Source organism: Salmo trutta, chromosome 11, assembly GCF_901001165.1.
Source record: "Salmo trutta chromosome 11, fSalTru1.1, whole genome shotgun sequence".
Taxonomy (NCBI): Eukaryota; Metazoa; Chordata; class Actinopteri; order Salmoniformes; family Salmonidae; genus Salmo; species Salmo trutta.
Window position 1 is genome coordinate 11,207,749 of NC_042967.1, and position 25,054 is coordinate 11,232,802.

General features: G+C 43.1%; 1 protein-coding gene across 2 annotated transcripts in view; it reads right to left on the reverse strand.

Annotated features, from left to right (window-relative positions):
• Positions 1-23,274, reverse strand: part of LOC115202212 (N-acetylgalactosaminyltransferase 7) — a 31,333-nt gene extending 8,059 nt beyond the window's left edge. Inside the window, exons 1-8 of one of the 2 annotated variants that reach the window (XM_029766193.1) lie at positions 22,949-23,274; positions 21,475-21,923; positions 5,952-6,118; positions 2,785-2,915; positions 2,490-2,569; positions 1,949-2,131; positions 618-735; positions 271-393 (exon numbers count right to left, since the gene is read on the reverse strand). In XM_029766193.1, the coding sequence (XP_029622053.1) occupies positions 271-393; positions 618-735; positions 1,949-2,131; positions 2,490-2,569; positions 2,785-2,915; positions 5,952-6,118; positions 21,475-21,923; positions 22,949-23,071 (1,374 nt within the window). In that variant the 5' untranslated portion in view covers positions 23,072-23,274. Of the gene's footprint in view, positions 1-270; positions 394-617; positions 736-1,602; positions 1,786-1,948; positions 2,132-2,489; positions 2,570-2,784; positions 2,916-5,951; positions 6,119-21,474; positions 21,924-22,948 lie in introns of both variants that reach the window. The other variant, XM_029766192.1, reaches the window with a different exon arrangement.
• Between the last annotated feature and the right edge of the window lie 1,780 nt (positions 23,275-25,054).

Below are 25,054 nucleotides of genomic sequence, written 5' to 3' on the forward strand. Positions count from 1 at the left end.
GACATTTGAAACTGGCTGAACCATAGTTTACGAGGATGAATCCAAGTAAATAAGCAGATGGTGCCAGGTCAGCTCAAAGGAGCCAAGAAAAGCTGCCAGGGATTTGCCAGAGTGGGCTAGCCTGGTCCCAGATCTGTTTGTGTTGTCCTGCCAAATCTTACAGTCATTGTGACAATCACCATAGGAGTTGGAAAGAGATTGAACGCAGATCTGGGAACAGGCTAAGAGGGGCAGCCTGGGTGCTAAGTTTGACAGATGTGGCACACTGACCTTAAGTGTGGGCGAGGAGCCAACGTGAGCAGGGGGTGGGTTGCCCTGCCAGCCCTGTAGGCGGTAGATATGGCCCACGCGGGAGCACGGCACGAAGAGCAGCTGGCCACCACACTGCCAGATCTGGGATCAGATCAGGACAATAGAACATGCTGGAGTTACACAGATGGTACATACAAAGCTGAAAATACAATAGTTGAAATTCACAGCAAATAAATAACAGCTACTAATCATTATGCATGATTAGTAACAGTATCAATACAGGACCAAACAATAGCCCAAGTATTTTATTATGATGTGAAATCTTTCATAGATGATTGAGAGCTTTAGGTGGTCTTAGTGTTTACCTTATAGGATATCTCAAAGTTCTCCCCTCCCCAGATCTGCAGTCCTGGGTCATAGAGGCCCAGCTCAAAGAAGAAGTCCCTCTCAATGGCAAACAGCCCCCCAGCCATGGCAGGAGACCTAAGAAAGGCCCAAAACTACATTACCCACAATCCACAGGAGTCTCATCCAGAGAGCTAAAATGTAGTAGGGAAGAAGGTGGATACATGATGAAATAGGGAGAAACATAAGCATTATGAAAAAAAAGAGTGAACAAGAACATTGACCCAAAGAGTGCTCCCAAACATTCCTTCCTGTCAAATGACCAAATATCATGCTAGCCATCGAAGATGAAACATTACTGACTTATCTTCTAAAACAATAGAATAACGTGGTAGAATACATGATAGGATACCGAGTTGTGGAGAAGACAGAAGAGATTATTGGTGAGGAAATCACACCAAGAAAAACGGAGAATTAGAATGCAGGACATTAGTGAGAGATTTCAAAGAGTTTAATTTCAAAGACTTAAGCGATGATTTCTAAGGCACAAGCAGTGGCATCTGTCAAAATTCCTTCCAGGTATCAGAGACTGCTAGCATTCAGTGTTCGGACAAATTGATACTTTTAATTGGTCCAGGCCATAGGCGTTTCCTCAAGAGCATGAACTTTGGCACTAGAGCAAGTTAGAGAAATTAATAAACCACATTGAGTGCTACAGTTGGTAATTAATGGGTATTACATAGCTTTCTGATTATTGTTACATCTACAGACCACTATATGAGGTAGCACTTGTGTTTCATAGTTAAAGTACTGCGATCACTAGCAGGTCAGCATACAGTTATACACTATAGAGAAGTGCCAAGCAGTAGTATGAGCAAGCCAAGGCCAAGCAAATAGTACTGTACATGCAGACAGCATATTGTATACTCTAGTGCATCATTTGTGCCTCAGTTAGGGGTTGATGTTGCAAGCAGGGTAGATTTTTTTTTAGTGCCGATAAATTACCGATAGGGCTCAGTTTTAGTTAATCTCTTCTCCTTCTCCCTGCTACCGAGGGGCACACGCTTCCAGAGCATGCTCCAGTCCCATGCTCCGCGGGCAAAGCCATCCTCGTCTCCTCCCCCTTGTGGGTCAATTCGGAATGTCTGGCCTTCTATGGAGTCTATGAGAGGGACCGTGCACACCGTTCTGGGTAGGGACAGCCGGTGGGGAGATGGAGGGAGGGTTTCATGCATCACACACACACACACACACACACACACACACACACACACACACACAGGGGGGAAACAAACAATACATCTGGGTTTTAGATGGGCATGCAAGGCATGGATGGCAGCAGGATGTTTACCGATAAGGCTCGGTCTTATGCTTTCGCTTAGCCTTCTCCCTGCTGGAGAGAGGCACTCTCTTCCACAGCAGGCTCCAGTCCCAGGCTCCCCGGGCCAGCCCGTCCTCATCACCACCTTGCTGGGGCTCTATGGTATAATCACTGCCGTCTATATAATCTATCAGAGGTACAGTGCATACCGTTCTGGAAACAGGCAATGAGAATACACACAATGTTACAGTGGGGCAGACCACTGCACTAAATGGATATTAATTACTGATCAATATTTAGCATAGATAAACAGTTTTGTATATTCAGCACGGATGGATACGCCCATCTATACATTTTCAATACAATCATCTGCACATGAATTAGGTTGTATATACATCAATGTATATCACTAGTTATGCTGTGACATAATACAGAGATGTTTCTGGTAGAGGATTCATGACCTGCACCATTCATTGATGGATGGGTCAGAATATTTTTCATTACTACAGTAGAACAAGTCATCATATATGAAGTAGAAATATTCAAAATCACAGCCGCAGACCGCTCATACCTGTCCTTGGATATGGGGGCCACCAGAGGAGCGTACCAGTTGGCAGCGACTTCACAGTGAGCGTCTAAATAGATAAGAACCTACAGACGACAGGACACACACAGCAGCCAAACACGTCAGACATTGGAGAGAACAGTTGCTTGACAGTAGAGTTGTTACCATTCCATATCTTTCCATCTATATGGATGTCAATCTATATTAGTAGCTCCAGATCAATCCATTCATTCATTCCCCCTTTCCCTTTGTCTCATCCACACACAGTAAGTGTAGAGGTGATGGAGTAGCTGTAACCTACCTGTCCCAGGGTGGCTACATGGGCTCCTATACTCCTAGCCTGGATGAGGCCCTCTCGCTTCTCATTGCGGTGCAATTTGACCAGGCCGTTCCACTGCTTAATGTACTCTTCTAGTCTCTCCTTCAGGTGCACTGGAGACGGACAGTGAGATTAAACCTACTTTTATTTGTCACGTACACAGTTTACCAGGAGTTACAAAAGGTGCAGTGAAACGCTTGGGTGCTAGGCCCCAGAACATTGCAGTACAATAAATCAGACTCAAATCAATAACAAGTAATAGAAGAGGTAGTATTCCCAGTAATAGCCTGATATGTACACAATAGGATATCCTACAGTATTAGATCATTATTGTGCTATGAAAAGTATGACTGTATTTACAAATATAAAGTGGGTAGTGACTTGGTCGCGCAGATTATATACTACAATCACTAGAAGCTTATAGCCCAGACACACCGGTAGGATTATCAAACGTTTACCGGCCGACAGTACTTAGCACCTCTGAACAGTGTCGGCAGTCAATCTCCTGTTCACACAGCAAAGACCTTGAAGTCGTCAGCCTTGTTAAAATACTCCAAACCAGAAGGTGGCAGAAGCGCTGTTTGACACTGCAATTTGACACTGCCAAGTTTATGGTCTAGATTCCAATGTTAGCTAGTTAGCTGTGCTAATGTTGTAATTTTGCAGAAAGCCCTTCTTGATACTAGCCAGAGCTAGATTACTACCTAGCAAGACGACGAAGAAACAGTTCAATTCATTCTCCATAATGCTATACAGCTAGTACCAGCCCATGGCCAAAAGTTTAACTAGCTAGCTAACGTTAGCATATTCGCTAGATGATGCAATATCGCTAGCTAGCTCTGTTTCGTTAGCTAGCTAATGGCAGCATATTTGCAAGCTAGTGCAACATACACCTGTTGCTGACAGGTGTATAAAATTGAGCATAAAGCCATGCAATCTCCACAGACAAAATGTTGGCAGTAGAACTGGCCTTACTGAAGAGCTCAGTGACTTTCAACGTGGCATAATCATAGGATGTCACCTTTCCAACAAGTCAGTTCATCAAATTTCTGCCACGCTAGAGCTGTCCTGGTCAACTGTAGGTGCTGTTATTGTGAAGTGGAGCAACAGCAGCTCAGCCGCGAAGTGGTAGGCCACACAAGCTCACAGAACGGGACCGCAGAGTGCTGAAGTGAGTAAAAATCGTCTGTCTTCGGTTGCAACACTCACTACTGAGTTCCAAACAGAAATGGTTTGTCGAGATCGTTGTGGAAGAACTTGACTAGCCTGCACAGAGCCCTGACCTCAACCCCATCGAACACCTTTGGGATGAATTGGAATGCTGACTGCAAGCCAGGCCTAATTACCCAAAAGTGCACATCCTAACTAATGCTCATGGCTGAATTTGAGGCAAGTCCCCGCGTCAATGTTTCAAGTGGAATGCCTTCCCAGAAGAGTGGAGGCTGTTATTGCAGCAATGTGGGGGGACCAACTCCATATCAATGCTCATGTTTTTGGAATGAGACGTTCGACAAGCAGGTGTCCATATACTTTTGGTAATGTAGTGTAGCTAGCTAAGGACACTGCAGCTAACACAGGCAGCGGTTTCATGGAAACTAATCCATTGTGATTTCCTTATGTCAATATTTGCTCCAGTGATTAGCTAGCTTGCAGGAAATACTTTGTGTTGTGTGCTTGGAGTCTGTGCACTTAGCTAGCTAACATCCCATAGCCTACATTGCATATGAAGTGTGACTGGCTCATAACATTTAACTGTGGCTGTACGGAGAAAACGCCCTCTTCCCATCTTTGTTGTCACTCCTGTCGGCTCTCCCACGTGGGGGTTTGTGCTCTCTGATTGGCTCAAAGTCAAGTAGTTGGCCACTGACGAGAATTGCAATTCTACAAGTAAAAACGGCAGGTTCGTTGCTACCGGGGACGGCACGCAGCAGGTACCGCTTTTGTTGTAGTAAGAAAAAGGCACGGCCTACCACTGTGATAAGTACCTATCAGCAGCAAGACGGTTTTATGCTTTAGCTATACAGAAATATTTCTGTATCGACCCTAGAATGCTATTTTATAAACCATAACCTTGAGTTTAATTCCATAACATCAGAAGTGCAACGACGATGAGCCCCTGGCATCGCTATATATTGCTTGCGGTCTGTGAGTTAGTCACAACCTTTATAATTACTTGTGTAATGTTTAGCTGTGGCTGCCTGCTGTAGAACTAAACGTGCAACAACTGATGTGAAACCTGAGCAATAGTGTGGCATCTTTATCCTTCATAACCCTGTTTCCAATGGCCAGACTACAGCTTGATTGGCAATGAAGTGCTTGTGATAGCATGCAGATGGGTTAGGATACTGTAACAGGCTTTGGTAATAGCCATCAGTGGCAGGCTGCATGCTTAATGAGATGAATTCTCTGAGCTCTTGATGTTCTCAGGAAGTCAGTACCCATTACGTATCTTTTGGTGTTGTGGTGCCCCCGCTTCAGGGGAATTACTCAGCCAGCTTTTCACAATGGTGGACTAGGCTCTCACAGTTATACTGAATAGTGTTCCATTGCTTGGGCAGGGCCTCACAATGCAAGACTAAGGGAGACACTGGGGGCGAAAGGCTGTTCCACTCCAATGCTTTTCATAGCCAGTGATAATTTAGCATGACAATGGCAAAGTGTTGTTGCAGAGCGCTGATTCAATTGCTGGGCGTTTTACTTGGTAATTGGAGTGGGGGTCCCCTGCTTACAGCCAACTGTAGTTATCTACTAGCCTAGCTGAAACAAAGCAGGGTGCTTTTAACCTTAAACCAAGAATAGACATGTTATGCACTAAGGCTTGTATCTGAGGAAATGTACAAGTGCAGCAGTGAAGCGCTGGTACACTGCAGCAGAGCAATGGCATGAAGCCTTCTAGTCTAACCTGATTGGCTAATTCAAAATGGAACAAATATTTCCATGCAAGTCCTTTAGCAGACACTCTTATCCAGAGCGACTTAGTGCATTGATCTTAAGGTAGCTAGGTGGGACAACCACATATCACAGTAGGTACATCAATAATGTAGCTGTCAGCAAAGTCAGAGCTAGTAAGGGGGCGAGCGTTTGTACCAATATTGTCTTTTGAACTATGTAATTTTGCAGAAATTACATTGTACTCAAACCAATGCTACCTTTGTTGCTGAAGTCGTCGATCATGACGATCTCGGCCAGGTATCGTCTGGGCGTTCTCTTGATGACGCTGTGGACCGTCCTCATCAGGGTGGACCAGCCCTCGTTGTGAAACACGATGATGACACTGGACGTCAACAGGTTGTCGTCGTAGTGCCAGTACTTACACCTACAGTAGGAGGAGGGGAAGAATTAAAATGGCTATAGGCATACATACTGTACATGTAGTGGATAACAGGGAATATTTATATAGATTAGGCTATGTTCAGAAGCTGGAAAGTAACATATTTTGACCAAGTTTGTATAGCATTTCATACATTTAGAAAATACTGCTTTGGAGTGATATAGGACTGTACAAAAACAAAAATTTCAAAAGAGGCCAAAAGGCCCAACAGATTCCACAATGCAATCTGAAGACATCAGAATAGACACAGCCCTGGCTAGCTTAGCTTCACCAGCAATTGCTGCTAGCTAGATCCATTCCAACACATGATAGCCCTAAGCTCAGCTGCCTAGCCCTTTCTCCTTTGTGTCTACCCCGAGCTCTGCTAGGCCTCTGTCACAACCCCCAATCCCCTCCCCCCCTCCTCCTCCACAGGCAGACCATCTGTGAGGCAGGAAGGCAGCCCTGCTTTGTGTGGTTTCCTCTGGCAGAGTGCACTGTGTGTGTGTGTGTCTCCTGGACTCCACTTCCTCATTCTCAGCGTACTCACTCACTATAAGTCTCTGCTGCTCTTCTACTGCAAAAACAACAGCACTCACTACCTCCCATTGCCACATGCCATGCCTACATATAGGCTTCAAGCCAGCCAATTGCCCTACAACTAGCCATCCAACTGCCCTGTTAATACAGCTGAGTGTGTGTGTGAGAGAGAGGCCGGGCCAGACACTGGTGTGGCATACTGAGGGTCTATTTTTAGCCTTGGTTTGAGCCCTTGGCGCTAGCAAAGTAATCTTTGCTAGCGCCAAGGGTTGTCCTTTCGGGTTGTCCTTTCGGGTTGTCCTTTCGGGGACAACCCGAAAGGAAAAGACGGAGCGTCGAGGCGTCTGAGGTCACTTGACCCAAGAACTTTGAGCGTTATCAGTGATATGCGGAATTCAGGACAGAGTGAGCAGTAAGAGGTTGGTCAGGTCTGGGCTGAACTGAAAACAGTTTGCAGCACAGCAGATCGAGAGTATCTGGGAGGGGTTGTTAAGGCTTAGAGACTGAACTGAGAACAGTTTATAGAGCATCTCTGGGAGGTTTAATTTGTGGTGAATCACACAGGTCTGCCTACCGGTACTTCCTGTTTAGGATGATTCTAACATTTGGCATATAAAATGTTCTCTTTCTAAGAAACGCCTGGCTGGTTTGTGTGCATTGTGACGCGTGTATGTTTTGGATGTGTTTTGCATTGCAAATGTTAATCCTTGTGTTAGTGTGTGTGTTGCTCCCATTGCATCTCCCCTGCGGTAACATAAAGAACGGCTCGTTCTGGCCTGTCCTTCTGGTTCTCACCCACCAAAACTCAGATAAACACCTCAGATTACAGTCCTGTTTGACCAAACCTTTAATATAACCTGAGAGCTCACAGCTCCATTAAGGGAAAGTGTCTTTCAGCCTCCCCAGGCCTGAAAACAGATAAAGATCCTCAGGCACCTCCTCACGTCACTCACTTTTACAGCCAGGGCAGTTTTGGACTGCCACTTTATTATTATGACCTGCACAAAAATGCTTCAACAGTAAATAAAGGCTAGGAAAGGCCAAAAGGGGGAGGCACTAAAGACAGACGGGTAGCGTCTCAAATGGCAAATGATACACTACTTTTAAAACAGGACCCATAGGGCTCTGGTCAAAATATTTGTGCACTCTATAGGGAATAGGGTGCCACTTAAGAAGCCTCCCTGGAGAGGCTTATAGAAAGTTGAGAAAGAAAAGATTAGAGGGGATCTTCTACTGAACTGGGATTCAGTGCTCTTACCATCCCCAACCCATCTCCGTGTTTAACAGTGTAACTAATGGCTTATCCTTCAGCTACAGTATGCTGGCTTGTGTTTTGAGTTGAGGCGTCCATGAGTTAGAAGTGCAGGGGAGGAAAGCATTAGTCATATCAGCTTCTTGTAAACACTGTGCAATAGTCTACACATGGGGTAAGCTCTATGGCTGTATTCAAATCTACTGCATTTGAGAACAATTTTGAAGTTGCTGCACTTCATTTCATGAATATTCACTAGGCCTATGGGTAATTTGCTCTGTGTGGAGTGTTTTCTGGGAAAAAAAGTCCAACAGGGATCCATTGCAGAACAGCGGTTAGCCTACATGAGTTTCCACAAAAGCCTCACTCATTCCCATCTGAAACGACACAAATAGAAACATATCCAGTGATGGTCTTGGACCTGATGTTAATTAACTCAAGGGAGCGGGCACAGTTGAATGGCTTGGGTTGCTGTGTGAGAGAGAGAAGGTCTGTTCCAAAGACTTTAGTTCTCAGCATGACAACAACTCACTACTCTTGGTAAAAGGTCATGAATGTCTCCACATTGCATTACAATCGCAAAACTTCCATACGGATTTTGCAAGCATTTCGCCAACTCATCTCGTGGACAGACGACGTGAACATAAATTATGCAAAATTTAGCTAAGATTATTAGCCAACATATCAGTCAGGATGCAGACTGGAGGCTTGAAAAGTGATCGTTGTGTGTGGAAACATCCATCACGCATCTATAAAGACAACAGTTCTCTCTATGCTGAGCTCTACGGAGGGGAAGACAAAAGCAACACTAATGAATAACACCGGTGCCTTAACGCACAGTCTGAAGGTTACTTGTCGCACTTGGGGCTTCATGTGAGTTTCAGTACGTGTGTGTGCGCCTGACAAATAGATCTAAAACAAGTGTATGCTCGTGTGTGTAGAGGGAAAGAGGGTCCTGTGCTGAGCGAAGGTCAGCCATCTTCCTGCCTATAAAACCTATAAAGCAGCCTTGAAGTGAAGCGCCTCGCAGAAATCTTAAACGGAGACTGTTTCACCACATTTCTGCTGACAGGATCCCTCCAGGCTAGGCAGCTCTAACTCAGTCACCCTCCCAGAGAAACACTAATATATGACAGATAGCTACTAACCTACCCCTCAACCACACACACACAAACATGAAGCCTGGAACACGTAGGCCACGGCCAAGTCACATGTAAAGTACCACACGCATATGCTCTGTCAACAGAAAAATTATGAAAATCACAGCACTAAAAACTATTAAGTGTTTAAAGTCGTGATTTAAGGAGGAGGCTAAGGGTGTAACAGCAATGTTTTCATAAGGCTTACACAAATTCTAGAAGTGAATAACTTAACAGTATTGTACTGCTAGTGTCATGTGTGGATATTGGATACATTCAGATTTTGCAGAAACACGATATGAACTGTTCAGCATGGAAAAGACTGAACGCTTACCCGGTTGACTATTTATACCAGGCTGACAACTAGTCCTGTCTGTAGACCTACGGCCGTGTCTCGGGACTAGTCTAATTGATACAGGCTCACGCTTCATCAGAGAGTCGTTTTTGTTTACTCACACAGCACCTGGAGGAGGGCAGCTGAGCCAGAGCTGTGGTGAAAATACTGAACATCCTTGGCTTCTTCCCACCGTGTTATGGGACTGGGGCCAAGCATGCACAGATAAGCAACACAACTCAGCCCCTCTGCAGAGAGTTGAGAATGTCCAACTTTATCTGCCATGAAAATCAAAAAAGAGTTCCTGCCACTGAATTGCAGTCTTACCCAATGTCCTGAACGGGGTTCAATTAAGAGTAATGGACAAGGCTGCTCAATAGTGACTGCAGTGGGCCATCTTGTGTCCAAAACCAGAACTACAGATCCTGTGTTGAGACATTCACATCCTGATTGCACAACTAATCCACCTCAGCCACATGGGTTTTCTGTAATCAAACACAGATTAAGCTAAATAAATATTGACAAATGATCGTGAACATCTATTAAAAGGGTAATAATGTTCAAATTGACCAAAGAACTTTCTATTCCAGATAAATATTTTCCAATGTTTGGTAATTACTTTGCAAAATATATGCGGCAAAGCCGCTCTACACCATTTACATTTTTATGTAACCTTTACTTAACTAGGCAAATCAGTTAAGAACAAATTCTTATTTACAATGACGACCTACACCAGCCAAACCTGGACGATGCTGGGCCAGTTGTGCCCCGCCCTATAGGACTCCCAATCACGGCCGGTTGTGATACAGCCTGGATTCGACCCAGGCTGTAGTGACGCCTCTAAGCACTGAGATGCAGTGCCTTAGACCGCTGCGCCACTCGGGAGCCCCCCTAATGGTGTGAGTTACACCTTTGCCTAAATCTGCTGTGCACTGATCCACAGAAGGGCATGAATAGCAGTGTGTCAATCAGGACCGTCTTTGTACAGAGCAGCTCAAGCCACAGCAAGTGATGCACTTTGTCAGTAACTGGTTAGTCCACATGAGTTCTATTTTCCTAACACGGTGCAGTTCACATGGCTGTCAGCAACCTCAAACTGACGGAATAATGTACAGCTGCCCATATATCATGGAACGGTTTACATATGTAGACCAACTAGGCAATGCAGTCTAGACATGCAGTCTAATATCAACAGTTAGGTCTGGGGCAGTGATGTAGTGGTTAAAGTGCGTGAATGCCATTTCACAAATAGAAAGTTGCGAAAGAGACATTCACCCTCCACTACATCCCTGGTCTGGGTGCAGCAACAGTCTCACACCTACTACAGTTAATGTAATTAGTCGACAGTATGTTGTACTACATTCCTAGGAAGCACCAAACCAAAAAGAGGGCCCAGCCCAGCCACAAATCACTCCTGTTCTTTAGCATCCATTATCTCCCATACTGACTAGGCTATAGTAAAGTCCACGTGGATGTCAGCACCCCAGCCACATAACCTAAAGCCTGTACTGTAGCGTCCAACCTGTCCTGTCTCATGCTGACTGTTCAAATGTGTCCTTTGTGTTCCCACTGGGCCCCGCGGCCAGATGAAAGGCTGGAGAAATACACCTTTGCCTGTTTGTTCTCCACACAGTATTAGTCCATTGTGAGTTGATCAGTGACAGTGTGTGTGGCCCAATGTGTGCACACAGACAAAACGATGAGGTGACACCACTCATTCCTATGTGAAGACTCAATAGCGCATAGAAGCCAATTGAAATCTGTTAAGATGGCGTCTCATGGAGACATAACCTGAAACGTTTGAGCTACTCCAGGAAGTGACATTGCGCCCTCTCATCGAGTAACTCAAGTTGAAGACCGACCGGGGTACTGCAGGCTGCCATTAGCAATTATATGACCCTTATACTTCTGTGTGCGATTAAAATAAATAAAATGTTTCAAGGACATACATTTGGTGTATTAGAAGCAATTACTAGTACCATGGTCTTCCAAAAATGTTTTTACACAAAGATGGCAATTTGTCCACATTCACATATTGGGGAATCCTGTTTTCTGCTAACAAATGCCTCCCGTACCACTGTTGCCTTGAACTTCCATGGCTTCAATGAGAGAGGGCAGTCATTCTCCCCTGGTTTGGCCATATATAATTGGAAAATTAAAGATCATATTTAGTTAATAAGAGTGATTAACACAATGTTTAGCATATTTCTGTAACACACATTTCCAGTGCTCTAGCTGTGACAGTCAAAGTGGGGGTTGGTCACTAGACTTGTTATGGATTATGCTCATATCGGTTGATAGTGATTGACGCCAGACTGGGAGGTACAAGGACACACTGACTATTCACGGTTGTATTGATGACCTTCTGTGGACACCGATTCTGTAGCAGCTGACAAAGCCGCTGCCTTGGTTTTGAACTGCAAGCCTCTCAGGCTGGTGTTTCCAGAACATTTGGTGCCATCTGATTAGAAAAAAAAAAAAAAAAAAAGGGCCTGTCTCCAAGAGGCCAGTTAGACATTCTCTACTTTGTTCTGGAGGCGTCTCCGTTACAACTTGACTTGCGATTAACTTGACCTACGACTGCTCCTTTTTGTTCAGCTAGATATTCCAATTATACCAAACTTCACTCAGTACCTAAAATGTACTGCTACACAAACAACTCTACAGAACACTGTAATCAGCTAGTGTACAGTAATAAAACCTACGTAACAGTCTTATCAAGAACCAGACCACTGGCAACATGTCCCTATCCCAATAATATAGGCTATCAGTCACGCATCTCCAGTAATGAAAAGAATCTGTAGCTGCACTCTACTTCCAGGGTTAGGAGGACAAGGTGATCCGATACGTTCGTTTATACACTGAATCCAAAACAACTCCATGCAAATGAAATCCAAAAGGTTTCCCCTCAGCTTGAGAACCTTGGGTTGACCTAGCCATGGGACAGCCTAGCCTCCATTCCTCATTTGTTCTGCTATGACTGTTCTCTAATCTGCTCTGATATAAACTAAAGCCATAATGCAGGTCAATTGGATTTATGTTGTTGCGTGTGTTTTGGCTGGCTGGACTGCTCTTCTGTATATACGCTGATGTTCTATGGTAGGGCTCCCACTGGCAGAGGTCTCAGACTGCCCCTCATGTTATTACATCGTCACCTGACCTTAAAGAGTTCCATCAATCCATACTAACCAGTGTTGTTACAGGGATTCCCATCACTTCGTATAGCATTGGTAAAACCATGATCTACTCTGGACAAAAATATTATAAAAAATAAGTCATAGTTCATAAAGGAAATCAGTTAATTGAAAAATTATGCCCTAAACTACAGATTTCACAACTGGAAATACAGATATGCATCTGTTGGTCACAGATCAATTTAAAAAGTAGGGGTGTGGATCAGAAAACGAATCAGTGTCTGGTGTGAACACGATTTTGCCTCATGCACGACATCTTCACATAGAGTTGATTAGGCTGCTGATCGCGGCCTGTGGAATGTTGTCCCACCCCTCAATGGCTGTGTGAAGTTTCTGGATATTAGCGGGAACTGCAACACACTGTCGTACACGTCGATCCAGAGCATCTCGAACATGCTCAATGGGTGACGTGTTAGGTGAGTATGCAGACATTTTCAGCTTTAAGGAATTGTGTACAAATCCTTGCGACATGGGGCTGTGCATTATCATGCTGAAACATGATGGTGCGGATGAATGGCACGACAATGGGCCTCAGGATCTTGTCACAGTATCGCTGTGCATTCAAATTGCCATCTATAAAATGCAGTTGTGTTTGATGTCCGTAGCTTATGTCTACCCATAACATAACCCCACCATGGGGCACGCTGTTCACAACGTTGACAAAAATCAGCAAACCGCTCTCCCACACGATGCCATACACTGTCTGCCATCTGCCTGGTACAGTAGAAACCAGGATTAATCTGTGAAGAGTACACTTCTCCAGCGTGCCAGTGGCCATTGAAGGTGAGCATTTTGCCACTAGTCGGTTACGATGCCGAACTGCAGTCAGGTCAAAACCCGGATGAGGACAACAGGCACGCAGATGAGCTTCCCTGAGGCGGTTTCTGACAGTTTGTACAGAAATTCTTTGGTTGTACAAACCCACAGTTTCATCTGTCCGGGTGACTGGTCTCAGATGATACCACAGGTGAAGAAGCCGGATATGGAGGTCCTGGGCTGGTGTGGTTACACGAGGTCTGCGGTTGTGAGGCTGATTGGACGTACTGCCAAATTCTAAAAAAAAAAACATTGGAGGCGGCTTATGGTAGAGAAATCAACATTTAATTCTCTGGCAACAGCTCTGGTGGACATTCCTGCAGTCAGCATTCCAATTGCACGCTCCCACAAAACCTGGAGACATCTGTGGCATTGTGTTGTGTGACAAAACTGCACATTTTAGAGTGGCCTTTTATTGTCGCCAGCACAAGTGTAATGATCATGCGGTTTAAAAATCAGCTTCTTGATATGCCACACCAGTCAGGTGGATGGATTATCTTAGCAAAGGAGAAATGCACACTAAGAGGGATGTAAACAAATTTGTGCACAACATTTTAGAGAAATAAGCTTTTTGCGCATATGGGAAATTTCTGGGATTCTTTTTCAGCTGAACATTTTAAATGTTGCGCTTATATTTTTGTTCAGTATACATAGGCCTAGTGTGACAGAGCTGGAAAGAAATTAGAGGGCATTTTACAGATATTGATAATTACACTAAAGTAGAGAAATGTGAAGTTTGAAATTAAATAATGCCCGCTAATAGGATAAGTCACTTGAAAAAGCTATAATGACTCATTACATTACTTTTGTTTAATGAGCTACTTTACAATATTGCTTTGTGTGGAAAGTAACGCATTACTACTATACTACTTTGCATTACTTTCAGAAATATATTTTTTTTTTAATCACCATTTGTTTGATAGTCATAGGGAGTAAGGCGAGCGCTCTACCAAAGATGAGCTGCTGCTCCTACCTACAGTGCCTTCGGAAAGTATTCAGACCCCTTCACTTTTTCCACATTGTTACATTACAGCCTTATTCTAAAATGGATTAAATAATGTTTCCTCAATCTTCACACAATACCCCATAATGACAAAGCAAAAAAACAGGTTTAAAAACAGGTTTTGCAAATATATATATATATATATATATATATATATATATATATATAAAAAGAAATACCTTATTTACATAAGTACGCTTTGCTAGGAGACTCGAAATTGAGCTCAGGTGCATCCTGTTTCCATTGATCATGCTTGAGATATTTTTACAACTTGATTAGAGTCCACCTTTGGTAAATTCAAATGATTGGACATGATTTGGAAAGGCACACACACACACACCTGTCTAGATAAGATCCAAGGAATTGTCCTTAGAGCTCTCTTTTGAACAGCTACAGCTGCGTACCCCCTCTAGCACCAAGGTCAGCGCACTCTCACATGTTTTTTGCCATCATTGTAAGCCTGCCACACACACACACACACACACACACTATACGATACATTTATTAAACATAAGGAGTGTGAGTTTGTAACAACCCAGCTCGTGGGAAGTGACAAAGAGCTCTTACAGGACCAGGGCACAAATAATAATAACTCTTTATTTAGCCATCTTACATATAAAAGCGTATTTGTTCATCAAAAATGGTGAATAACTCGCCACAGGTTAATGGTTGAAAGGATGCACATAACTCTGCAATGTTGAGTTGTATTGGAGAGAGTCCGTCTTAAAATCATTTAACACACAGTCTGTGCCTGTAATTAGTTTTCATGCTAGTGAGGGCCGAGAATATACTCTCACATAGGTACGTGGTTGCAAAGGGCATCAGTGTGTTAACAGCGCGATTTGCTAAGGCAGGATACTCTGAGCGCAGCCCAATCCAGAAATCTGGCAGTTGCTTTGATTAAATTCAATTTTTCACAGAACCGCTTGTTGCAATTTAGATGAGGCGCTATTGTTCAGATATCAGTAAGTGGACTGGAGGCAGGGCATGAAAGGGATAACAAATCCAGTTGTGTCGTCCGTTTCGGGAAAGTACCTGAGTAATTGCGCACCCAACTCACTCAGGTGCTTCGCTATATCACATTTGACATTGTCCGTAAGCTTGAGTTAATTTGCCCACAAAAGAAAATCATACAATGATGGAAAGACCTGTGTGTTGTCCTTGTTAATGCAGACAGAAGAGCTCCAACTTTTTAATCATAGCCTCAATTTTGTCCCGCACGGTGAATATAATTGGGGAGAGTCCCTGTAATCCCAGATTCAGATCATTCAGGCGAGAAAAAAACATCACCCAGATAGGCCAGTCGTGTGAGAAACTCGTCATCACGCAAACAGTCAAGACAAGTGAAAATTAATGGTCAGTAAAAAACTAAGCTCGTCTCTCAATTTAAAAAAATAAATTAAAAAAAAAGTCAATACTTTGCCCCTTGATAACCAGCGCACTTCTGTACGTTGTAAAAGCGTTACATGATCGCTGCCCATATCATTGCATAATGCAGAAAATACACGAGTCAAGGGGCCTTGCTTTAACCAAGATGTCAGGCATTTCCATTGGCAGCAAGAGCCCCTCAGTGGATGCTGCAGTATACCCAAGTGGCGTCGGAAGCAACTGCTTGCACGCACGTTACCACTCCACTGTCTGTCATGGCTTTTGCGCCATCAGTACAGATACCAACACATCTTGACCACCAAAGTCCATTTGATGTCACAAAGCTGTCCAGCACTTTAAAAATATCCTCTCCCGTTATCCTGGTTTCCAGAAGAGGATGTCTTCCTTAAATTGACCCCCCATAAACGTAACGGACATATACCAGGAGCTGTGCCAGGCCCGCCACTTCTATTGACTCATCCAGCTGTAACGTATAGATTTCACTGGCTTGCATGGGAAGCAGTAATTGTTTCAAAAACATATCCTGCCATGTCACTGTTGCATAATGAAAGTGTTGTTTGATGAAGGCATTGTCTGTATAGTTTTGGCCTTGTCCCAGCCATATCAGCAGTAGCAGGAAGAATGAAGTCCGCCACAATAGTATGGGGCTTGCCTGTCCTAGCCACTCGCTAGCTCACCACATAAGACACTTTCAGTCCATTCTTATTAATGGTATCTGTTGCTTTTATACATGTCTTACTACTCAGAAGTAGTCTTAATTCTTGCTCAAAAAACTTGTGGTTTATTTTTCAAATTGGCACGTTTCGTTTCTAAATGTCTGCACAAGAGTGAAGGTTTCATCGAGTTGTGAGACAGTGTGTTATGCGCAAAAGTACTGTGGCTGAGGAAAGGCACTACTCCCAATATAAGTGAACCCCAAATCAATGTAGTTCTCATCATATTTGTGCCTCTTCGATGGGCCAACGTCCCTCTGTTGTTCAGTGCTTTCCCGGGTAAGGGGGCAGTAGCTCTTCGGTTGCATCAGATTCACAGCTGTCAGTGTCCATGCTAGCTGGGCTAACAACAAATGTAGAATTACTGATGCTAGCATTGGATGTGCTCGTGGAAGCAGAACAACTTGTGTCGTCGACAGGTGCAGGTATAGTACTGCTGGTAGTAGCAGTACTACCAGCAGCCCTCTCTACAATTCTACGGACAGCAGCTGTCATGACATTTCTCCAAACAGCCTCTCAGCTCGCATAAGAACTAACTGAGGAAACAAGTCGAGATCGGATCATGGAAACACGTCCGGTAGAGATATGATTCTGAAAGTAACGCAGGCATTGTTTGATAAATTAAACTAAATATATTACCCAAATTGAAAATGTGTTACTTCACTCCGTTACTCATAAAAATCAGTCTGATTACATATAAAAGTAACAGGTTAACGCATTACCCCAACACGGGTGATTGCTAAAACTGGACAATTGATAGCTACAGCATTCAAAGTAGTAGTTCATGGAAATGTAAAAAAGTATGTTATACATTTATCGTTCAACTCATCGTTTTAGTGATAATTCAGTCAATTTATTGTGATATGGATTTTTGTCCATGTCACCAAGCAACTTCCATATATTTTCCCCTCAATCTTCATAGACGGGTTGGTTGTTTAGCAACAAAACCGACATGTGCGCAACTAAAATGGGGCAAAACAGCCTGGGTTGGCTTAGATTGGAGACTAAATGGTCAACCATGTTTATTGAAAACAAATACATTTGCACAATGACCTAACTTATAGCAAACATATATCCCTGACTTTCATGTGCACAAACCTATAGCTTTGTTCTACCAACATTTTTCTGCATAACTTCCTATTCTCTTCAACAGCAGAAATGACAAACATACAGTAAGAATAATATATATATATATATATATATATATATATATATCTGCTCATGTAAATTCCCAATTCAGCCTGCATAGATGTTGCACATTACATACAAAAACAGACAAGTGCAGAGAGCCTTGCTATTGGGAGGCGCCGCCGTAGGCAGACCTGGCTCAAGAAGACATGCTGTGCGCACACTGCCCACAAAATGGAGGTGGAAACTGTGCTGCACTTCCTACCATCCTGCCAAATGTATGTCCATAGACTATTTCCCCTCAGATTACACAGACCCACAAAGAATTAGAAAACAAATCAAAATTTTGATAAACTCCCATTTGTATTGGGTGAAATACCAGTGTGCCATCACAGCAGCAAGATTTGTGACCTGTTGCCACAAGAAAAGGGCAACCAGTGAACAAACACCATTGTAAATACAACCCATATTTGTTTATTTATTTTCCCTTTTGTACATTGTAACACTGTACATAGCCATAATGTAACATTTGAAATGTATATTCTTGAAACTTTTGTAAGTGTATTGTTAACTGTTATCCAGTTCACTTGCTTTGGCAATGCCAATAATGCCCTTTGAATTGAGAGCGCAAAGCACAATCACAAGACGGTGCCGCAAAGTAGGCTATTGGCAAAGTAGTATGGGTTACACACCTCCATCACAGTCACATCATTGTTATCAACGTTCCACAGACGCACCAGCCACATTGAGGTCTAAAAGTAGAACGGGAGCTAATGACTGTATTGCCCAGAGATGTAGTAGATTCAAGTCCCTTGTGCTCAGGTCCGGGGCCCAGTGCTCAAGTCGGGTCACTGGGTCCACATGAACTCAAAATAAATGATTTACCCAGTCAGATAAAGCATAGTGGCAAGTAGTCAAGTTGTTTGCTATCCATTTTTCTTTCTGTGCCACCAAAATGTTAGCATATAGGCTACTGGTAATGCTAACAGGGCCACGTTCAGCTGAAAAACATTAACATTGTAGATTGAATTGCAATGCATCAAATCAAATTTAATTTATCACATGCACTGAATAAAACTGGTGTAGACATAACCGTAAAATACTAGCTTACGAACCATTCCCAACGATGCAGAGTTTAAAAAAAGAATAGTAACTAACAAGGAATAAAATACACAAGAATAGAGCTATATACACAGGGAGTACCAGGTCAATGTAATAAGAGGTATTAGACATAGATATGTACACACAAAAGGCAGTAGTGTATGCCTATCCTGAGGGTAGGCATCAGGATAGATAAGAGTCTAATAAAAAAACAGTAGCAGCAGCAAATGAGTGTAAGTTTGTGTTGTGTCGGTGTGAGAATGACAGTGTGAGATGGTTTGGGTACCATTAATTGACTATTTAGTAGTCTGGCTATTTAGCAGTCTTATGTCTTAGGGGTAGAAGAGGTCTCGGAGCCTGTTGGTCCAAGAGACAATGCCCTGATACGGTTTGCCGGACAGTAGCAGAGTGAACGGTCTATGGCTTGGGTGGCTGGAGTCTTTGGGAATTTTTCGGGCCTTCCTCTGACACCGCCTGATATATACACTGACCAAAAATATTAATGCAACATGTAAAGTACTAGTCCCATGTTTCATGAGCTGAAATAAAATATCCCAGAAATGTTCCGTGCGCACAAAAAGCCTCACCACCTGGGGCCGATACGTCAGGAAGTACAGCATCCAGTTGCAGAGGGAGGGGCTAGTCCCCGGTTGGGAGGGCTGAGCGAGACTACAAATTCAAAGATGGCCTACTCTTCTAGAGCCTACTCAAGGGACAGAAAAAACACACCTAGACTGTTTTATTATTAAACTCAATGCTGTTTTTTGGGCTTGTGTTTCTCAACCAGGCAAAGGGTAGCTACTAAAAAAGCAGGTTAGCGAAGGTGAAGCGATCAGTCCAAAAACTCTTTCCCAGTCCACTAAGTGGTCAGAGAATTCTCGATTTAGTCAAGTGAAATACATTTTTTTGTGTCAGTTATAGTCTCGTCAATTGCCACTGAAAAATTGTTGTTTGACAAATATTTCAGTCACCATTTGCTGCCAAAATTAACACTAGTAGAAACAAACCTTACTGCGAGCCATCAGACCACGCGTATAATTTGTGATGTATAATAGGCTTACCTCGTCCTAAATTGAGTAGCAAATTTCAGACAATGCGTCTTACAGTGTATAACTCAATCAAGGTGTTGCATAGAAAGTCAGCATTCTTCCAAGCATCATTCTTAGCTCAGGCAGTAGGAAGCTCTCTCATCCATTTATATGCAGATGATACGGTCTTATACGCAGCTGGCCCATCCCTGGATTTTGTGTTAAATGATCTACAACAAAGCTTTCTCAGTGTCCAACAAGCTTTCTCTACCCTTAACCATGTTCTGAACACATCCAAAACAAAGGTCATGTGGTTTGGTAAATAAGAATTTGTTCTTAACTGACTTGCCTAATTAAATAAAGGTTAAATAAAATAAATAAAAATCTTACCATTATTAGAAGAATGATGCTACATTTCCACATTCTACCCACAGACTTTACTTGACAAAAACATTTAATGGAACACCTAGGCCTATAGCCTAATTGGTGTGTAAATGTAAGCATGTGTAACTCTTCTCAAAATAAAATGTCAATATGACGCAAACACTACGAACAGAATAGAGAAGCCACGCCTCGGACCTCAAGGTGTGAGTTTGTGACACACAATATTTACAGTTTGATAATGGACCAACTGAATAGTTTGACTACCAAAGAATTGCTTTACTATTGGACTGGTGGTAGGCCTTTGTTCTGTTAACATTGCACCACCAACCTTTAAAAGCTGGACCCACACCCTTGTCATTACCAGCCCTTCTGGTATAGAACTGTGCTTGCGACACCAGAATAGCGGGTTAGATTCCAATGTATGCACGCATGACAAAGTTGCTTTGGATAAAAGTGTCTGCTAAATGACATGTACCGGGATTGACATAAAGGGTTGCCCCATTGACTAGGGCAAGTGAACTCTGAACAGTGACGCAAGTTGAGCCTCCTCTTAGGTTGCCATACTGAGCAGGTGTAACAAAACAAAAAAAACTGTAAAAATAATTCCAATAGCCTAACTGATCTTTCTGGTTCCTCCCCCCATTGTTTAAGTGAAAGACAGACCATTTATGGCATTTATGGCAGTCCGGCAAGTTGAGCCTGCTCTGATAATTATTTTTTTCTGATAACTAAAATTCTTTATATTCTATCAGGTCTTTGATTCCTCCCCTGTGTCGGTAAAGGGCAGCTAGTATGGCATTTGTGTGTAAATAGTTAATTCACATTTTCAGGCAAGTGATCATAATCATCAGGCAAAAAATTAAAAATAAGATTATTTAAGACTCTTGACTTGCCTGATGGGCAAGTGCCTTTCAGACCTTAATCTCAAGCCATGGATACATTATGATCTTTAAAAAAAATATACATTTGTAAAAGGAACGATGAAGTAACATTCAACTGGAACACCCAGTGAGACATATTTAGAAGAGAAAAACATTAAGTTGATGACAGTTCCTTAACACACGTTCCATTCCGATAGGCCTAGCTACATCCTTAATAGGGACAACTACTAGTCTATACAACCCAGTACCACCAATCCATACAGTAGCCATCTACCTGGGCTCTAAGGCCTACTACTGTAATTACGCTTTATGGTGAATGTCACAGATTCCTTCTTCAATCCAATTCAACTGCCATAACACACAAACCATTCCAATAGGCCTAGGTCTAAAAAACATGTATACTATAACCCAGCACCTTGTCTATCTGCCTGGATTGGGCCTTGGTCTTAATACTACTTACTCTTCATGGCGAATGTCGCTGATGGTCCTGTCTAGGGAGATCATGTCGCTGGCCACCATGTTGAAGCCAAATTCCTTAATGCTGGCCTGGGAGGCATCATGGTACTCCGCTCCCAGGACGAACGGCTTCGCCCCCTCCCCAGGCCCATCCTGCACCCCGTGGGGCTCCGGCTCCTTGAGCTCAAAGTTCCCCAGGGTCCCCTTCCTTAGGACGGGTGCCGAGTAGACATTGGTGTGGGGCTTGAAGGTGACATACTGTTTCTGGATGACATTCTGCTGGTTCTGAGCACCTCCGGCTGGTTTGCCAAGAACCAGCTTGTCGTCTCCTCTGTTCTTCTGTCGGATGGAGTCCAGGTCCACCTCGACCCCTTCCACGTGGGGCCAGGGGACCACGGGTTTGAACTGGTCAGCAATGTCATTCTTTGGCAAGAGGTTAGGGGCATCTCCCTCCTACATAGAATCAGAAAGAGGTTAGCTAGGCCTATTGTTTTTCCAAGGCCTAAAATGGAGGGTGTGATAGATTATCAAGCAAATTTAGCTGACAGCGGTAGCTACTAGCTTTTACAAGGCATAAAAGGGTTAAAAAGATGATGATGCTCTTAATCTAGGTTTGCAGGATCAGCAAAGGTCTTAATCAGCCAATTGAGCTGTCAAGTAGGGCAAACTAGTCCCCCAGCAATTAGCTTAAAGTCGAATTCCTTCACTGGCCACATTACGGTATGCACATGCGTTTATGTCATGAGGTTCACAGTAAACGTCGCTAGGAACATTGCATAGTTAACCAAGAAATTACACGGCATTGCTCGTTTTAACACAGTATCACTTATTCGACAAAGGCAATTACAGCTTCGGTGCGAGTCTTGACAGGTGTGAGTTTAGCTTCAGGGATGCATTAACGTAGATGGCTAGCTTTCCAGGCATTCGTTTTGCCAGCTGGCTACGTGTCATTTCAACACAACGTTTTTACAAGCTTGGAGGTGTCTTTTCATACAATGATAGCCATTGTCGAATTCGTGAGCAACAGGAAACAATTTGAACGAGAGACCGCTAGCAGGCTAAAGCCTTCCGGGTATATTTGATATTGTCGTCAAAGCATTTAAATATGACCTAACGCAAGCGGACATTCAGGAATGAGTGGGGTTCAATGCAGGAACGCTAGCTAGCTAGCGTTAGCTGGCTGATTAACGTTAGATACCAAAATGTATAAGCAAATGGTAGTTAGCAACACTGTCAAAGTCCCAATGACAATTTTACACTCTTAACGTTACAGTACCTAGCTAAAATAGACCCAAACGCTAACAATCTCCATGACAACGACTCAGACTTGCTTGCTAGCTGACTTTAGCAACATGGTTAGGTAACGTTAGCCAGAATTACATGCCAAAAATGTTATAGAATGCATAGCTACAACAAAACACATGAAACATAATGATAACGTTAGACCAATAGAAAGCTGGTTGTAATTGAAAACTTACCCGTTTAGCAAAGGGATTTTCGTCGTGCTCTTTCGGCGAAAGGGAAGACCAAAGCACCACAAGCCCTAAGAATGTGGCAATAACTATTGCACTACGGAGAATAAATCCAACTCTTAACCTCATTTTGAAAATAAGACCATCTACGAGGTGCTAGCTAACCTCGTCACTTCGTGGCACCCCAAAGCCAGTTCGAATCCCAAATTGAGCCAACCGTGCGCCTCTCCTGATTGAATCCCTCTCGTCTGCATGTAACATTATCTGCGCTCGAGCGTCTGTCACACCTACTGCGAGCAAAAGTTGTAATATAAGCAGTGGCGACCCGTCATTCAGGGCAGGTGGGGCTCTTTTGAGCTTCACATTTTTGTTGTTGTTGTGGGGGCGTTCCTGTTTTGCATGTTATTTGGCATTAATACGTGTCACATATAAGTTTGCAAACAATGTAAAAAAAAATAATATATATATATCATTGAGCTAATAAAGCAGCATACAAACATGGTCTCTTTTTTGTTTTGTTTACTAAGGCAGCTCCAAAATGCAGGTGTTTCAGCCTGGCTCAGTGCTTTCTGTGGTGGTGGGGCAAGCCAGCAGAAAATATGGAGGTTTGCTCCGTGATTTGCTCAGTGTTCTGTCACTCATGGGGACACTACGTCACCGCCAAGTCTAAGGGTAGAGCAAGAAAATTGAAGCTCCTTGGGTGCTGCCACAGAGTTACATTAGAAGTGCCCATCCAAGAAGTCTGAAGGTCACTGGCCACAGATACAATTACGTCAAATCACATATCTACAGTATCTTTGATTGGACTGATCATGTCAACATCATACTTTCAAAATCTTAGCTAGAAGTCATCATCATGAATCAAGTCGACAATCTACTGGCAAATCCTGTTTGTCATAAGAAGATAAATAATTAAGAGAAAATATAGGTAAAACGTATCGGTGCTTATCGGCCATTGGACATGAACATTACACAACAAGATGGAAATCGCAAATTCAACAATGAGTGGTTTGGAAGGAATCAGTTGCTAACTGCAAGCATTGCAAAGCAATCATTAGCCTGCTTTTCAGTGGAGTGGCTGTGTGGTCCCAAGTCTAAGATTAAGGGTCTATTTTCCTAGTTTAAAATGATAAACATTCAACATTGGCCATGCTGTCAATGAAGCTTGATTTGTGCCGTGCATAAAACAACTTAACTCGGAACTGCAAAATCTGACTTTAGTGAGTTCAAGACAACTGGGAATTCGGGGAAAAATGAGCTACGACTGGGAAAATATGTTTAGAACTTTCATCCAACTCGGAATTGTACATTCGGAACTCGGGCTTCTTTCTAGAGCTATGACTTGAAGATCACTGACGTCATCATGATTCTACCTTTTTTCCCTCAGAGTTTCCAGTTGTCTTGAAAGCACCATAAATCCAGAGAATGCCAGACTTGGATGACAAAGTTTGATGACAAAATTTGCCCACGAAAGACCGACGCGCCACCCTCCTGTTCAAGTGAGCACAGCACAACAAGGTGAGTCCAAAAATGTCTTGTATGCTGCTGAATAAACTATGTAATATGCCAGGAAGATATGTATACTGTAGCTAAGAAAGTAATACTAAGTGTTGTGTAGTAAGCTGTTAGTAGCCCATGTGCCTCACCTTAATCATTTAATCTATTTTCTTCTCTTAATTTCACCTACTGATCTGACTTGGTGGTGAACATGCAGTCTATAACCTGTTTTTGAGAAATGTAATCATTGAATATTGTAAGAGCTTTCATTGACTGCTTATATTCCCCCTTTATTTAGCCTACAGTTCTGACTTGGTGTACAGGGAGAACACTGTAAGAACGGCCCATGTTCTGAATTCTGTTGCTAAACAAATAGTTATATTGACTACGTCCGCCCTAGCTCACTCATTAATGTCTTAATCGAAATTACGGATGGCCTCTTATCCGCTTGTCGTCCCCTTATGCCATAGTTTGTACATCTCAATTGTCAGTAGAAACCACATTAGTTTAAGCAAGTCAGTCATATCAGCTATGTTTTTTTAAAAGGCAGTAAATGAGGCTGAATGAACTGTTTCGCTGCCAGCCAAGGCTCCGCTGATAGACAGGTGTAGCAGT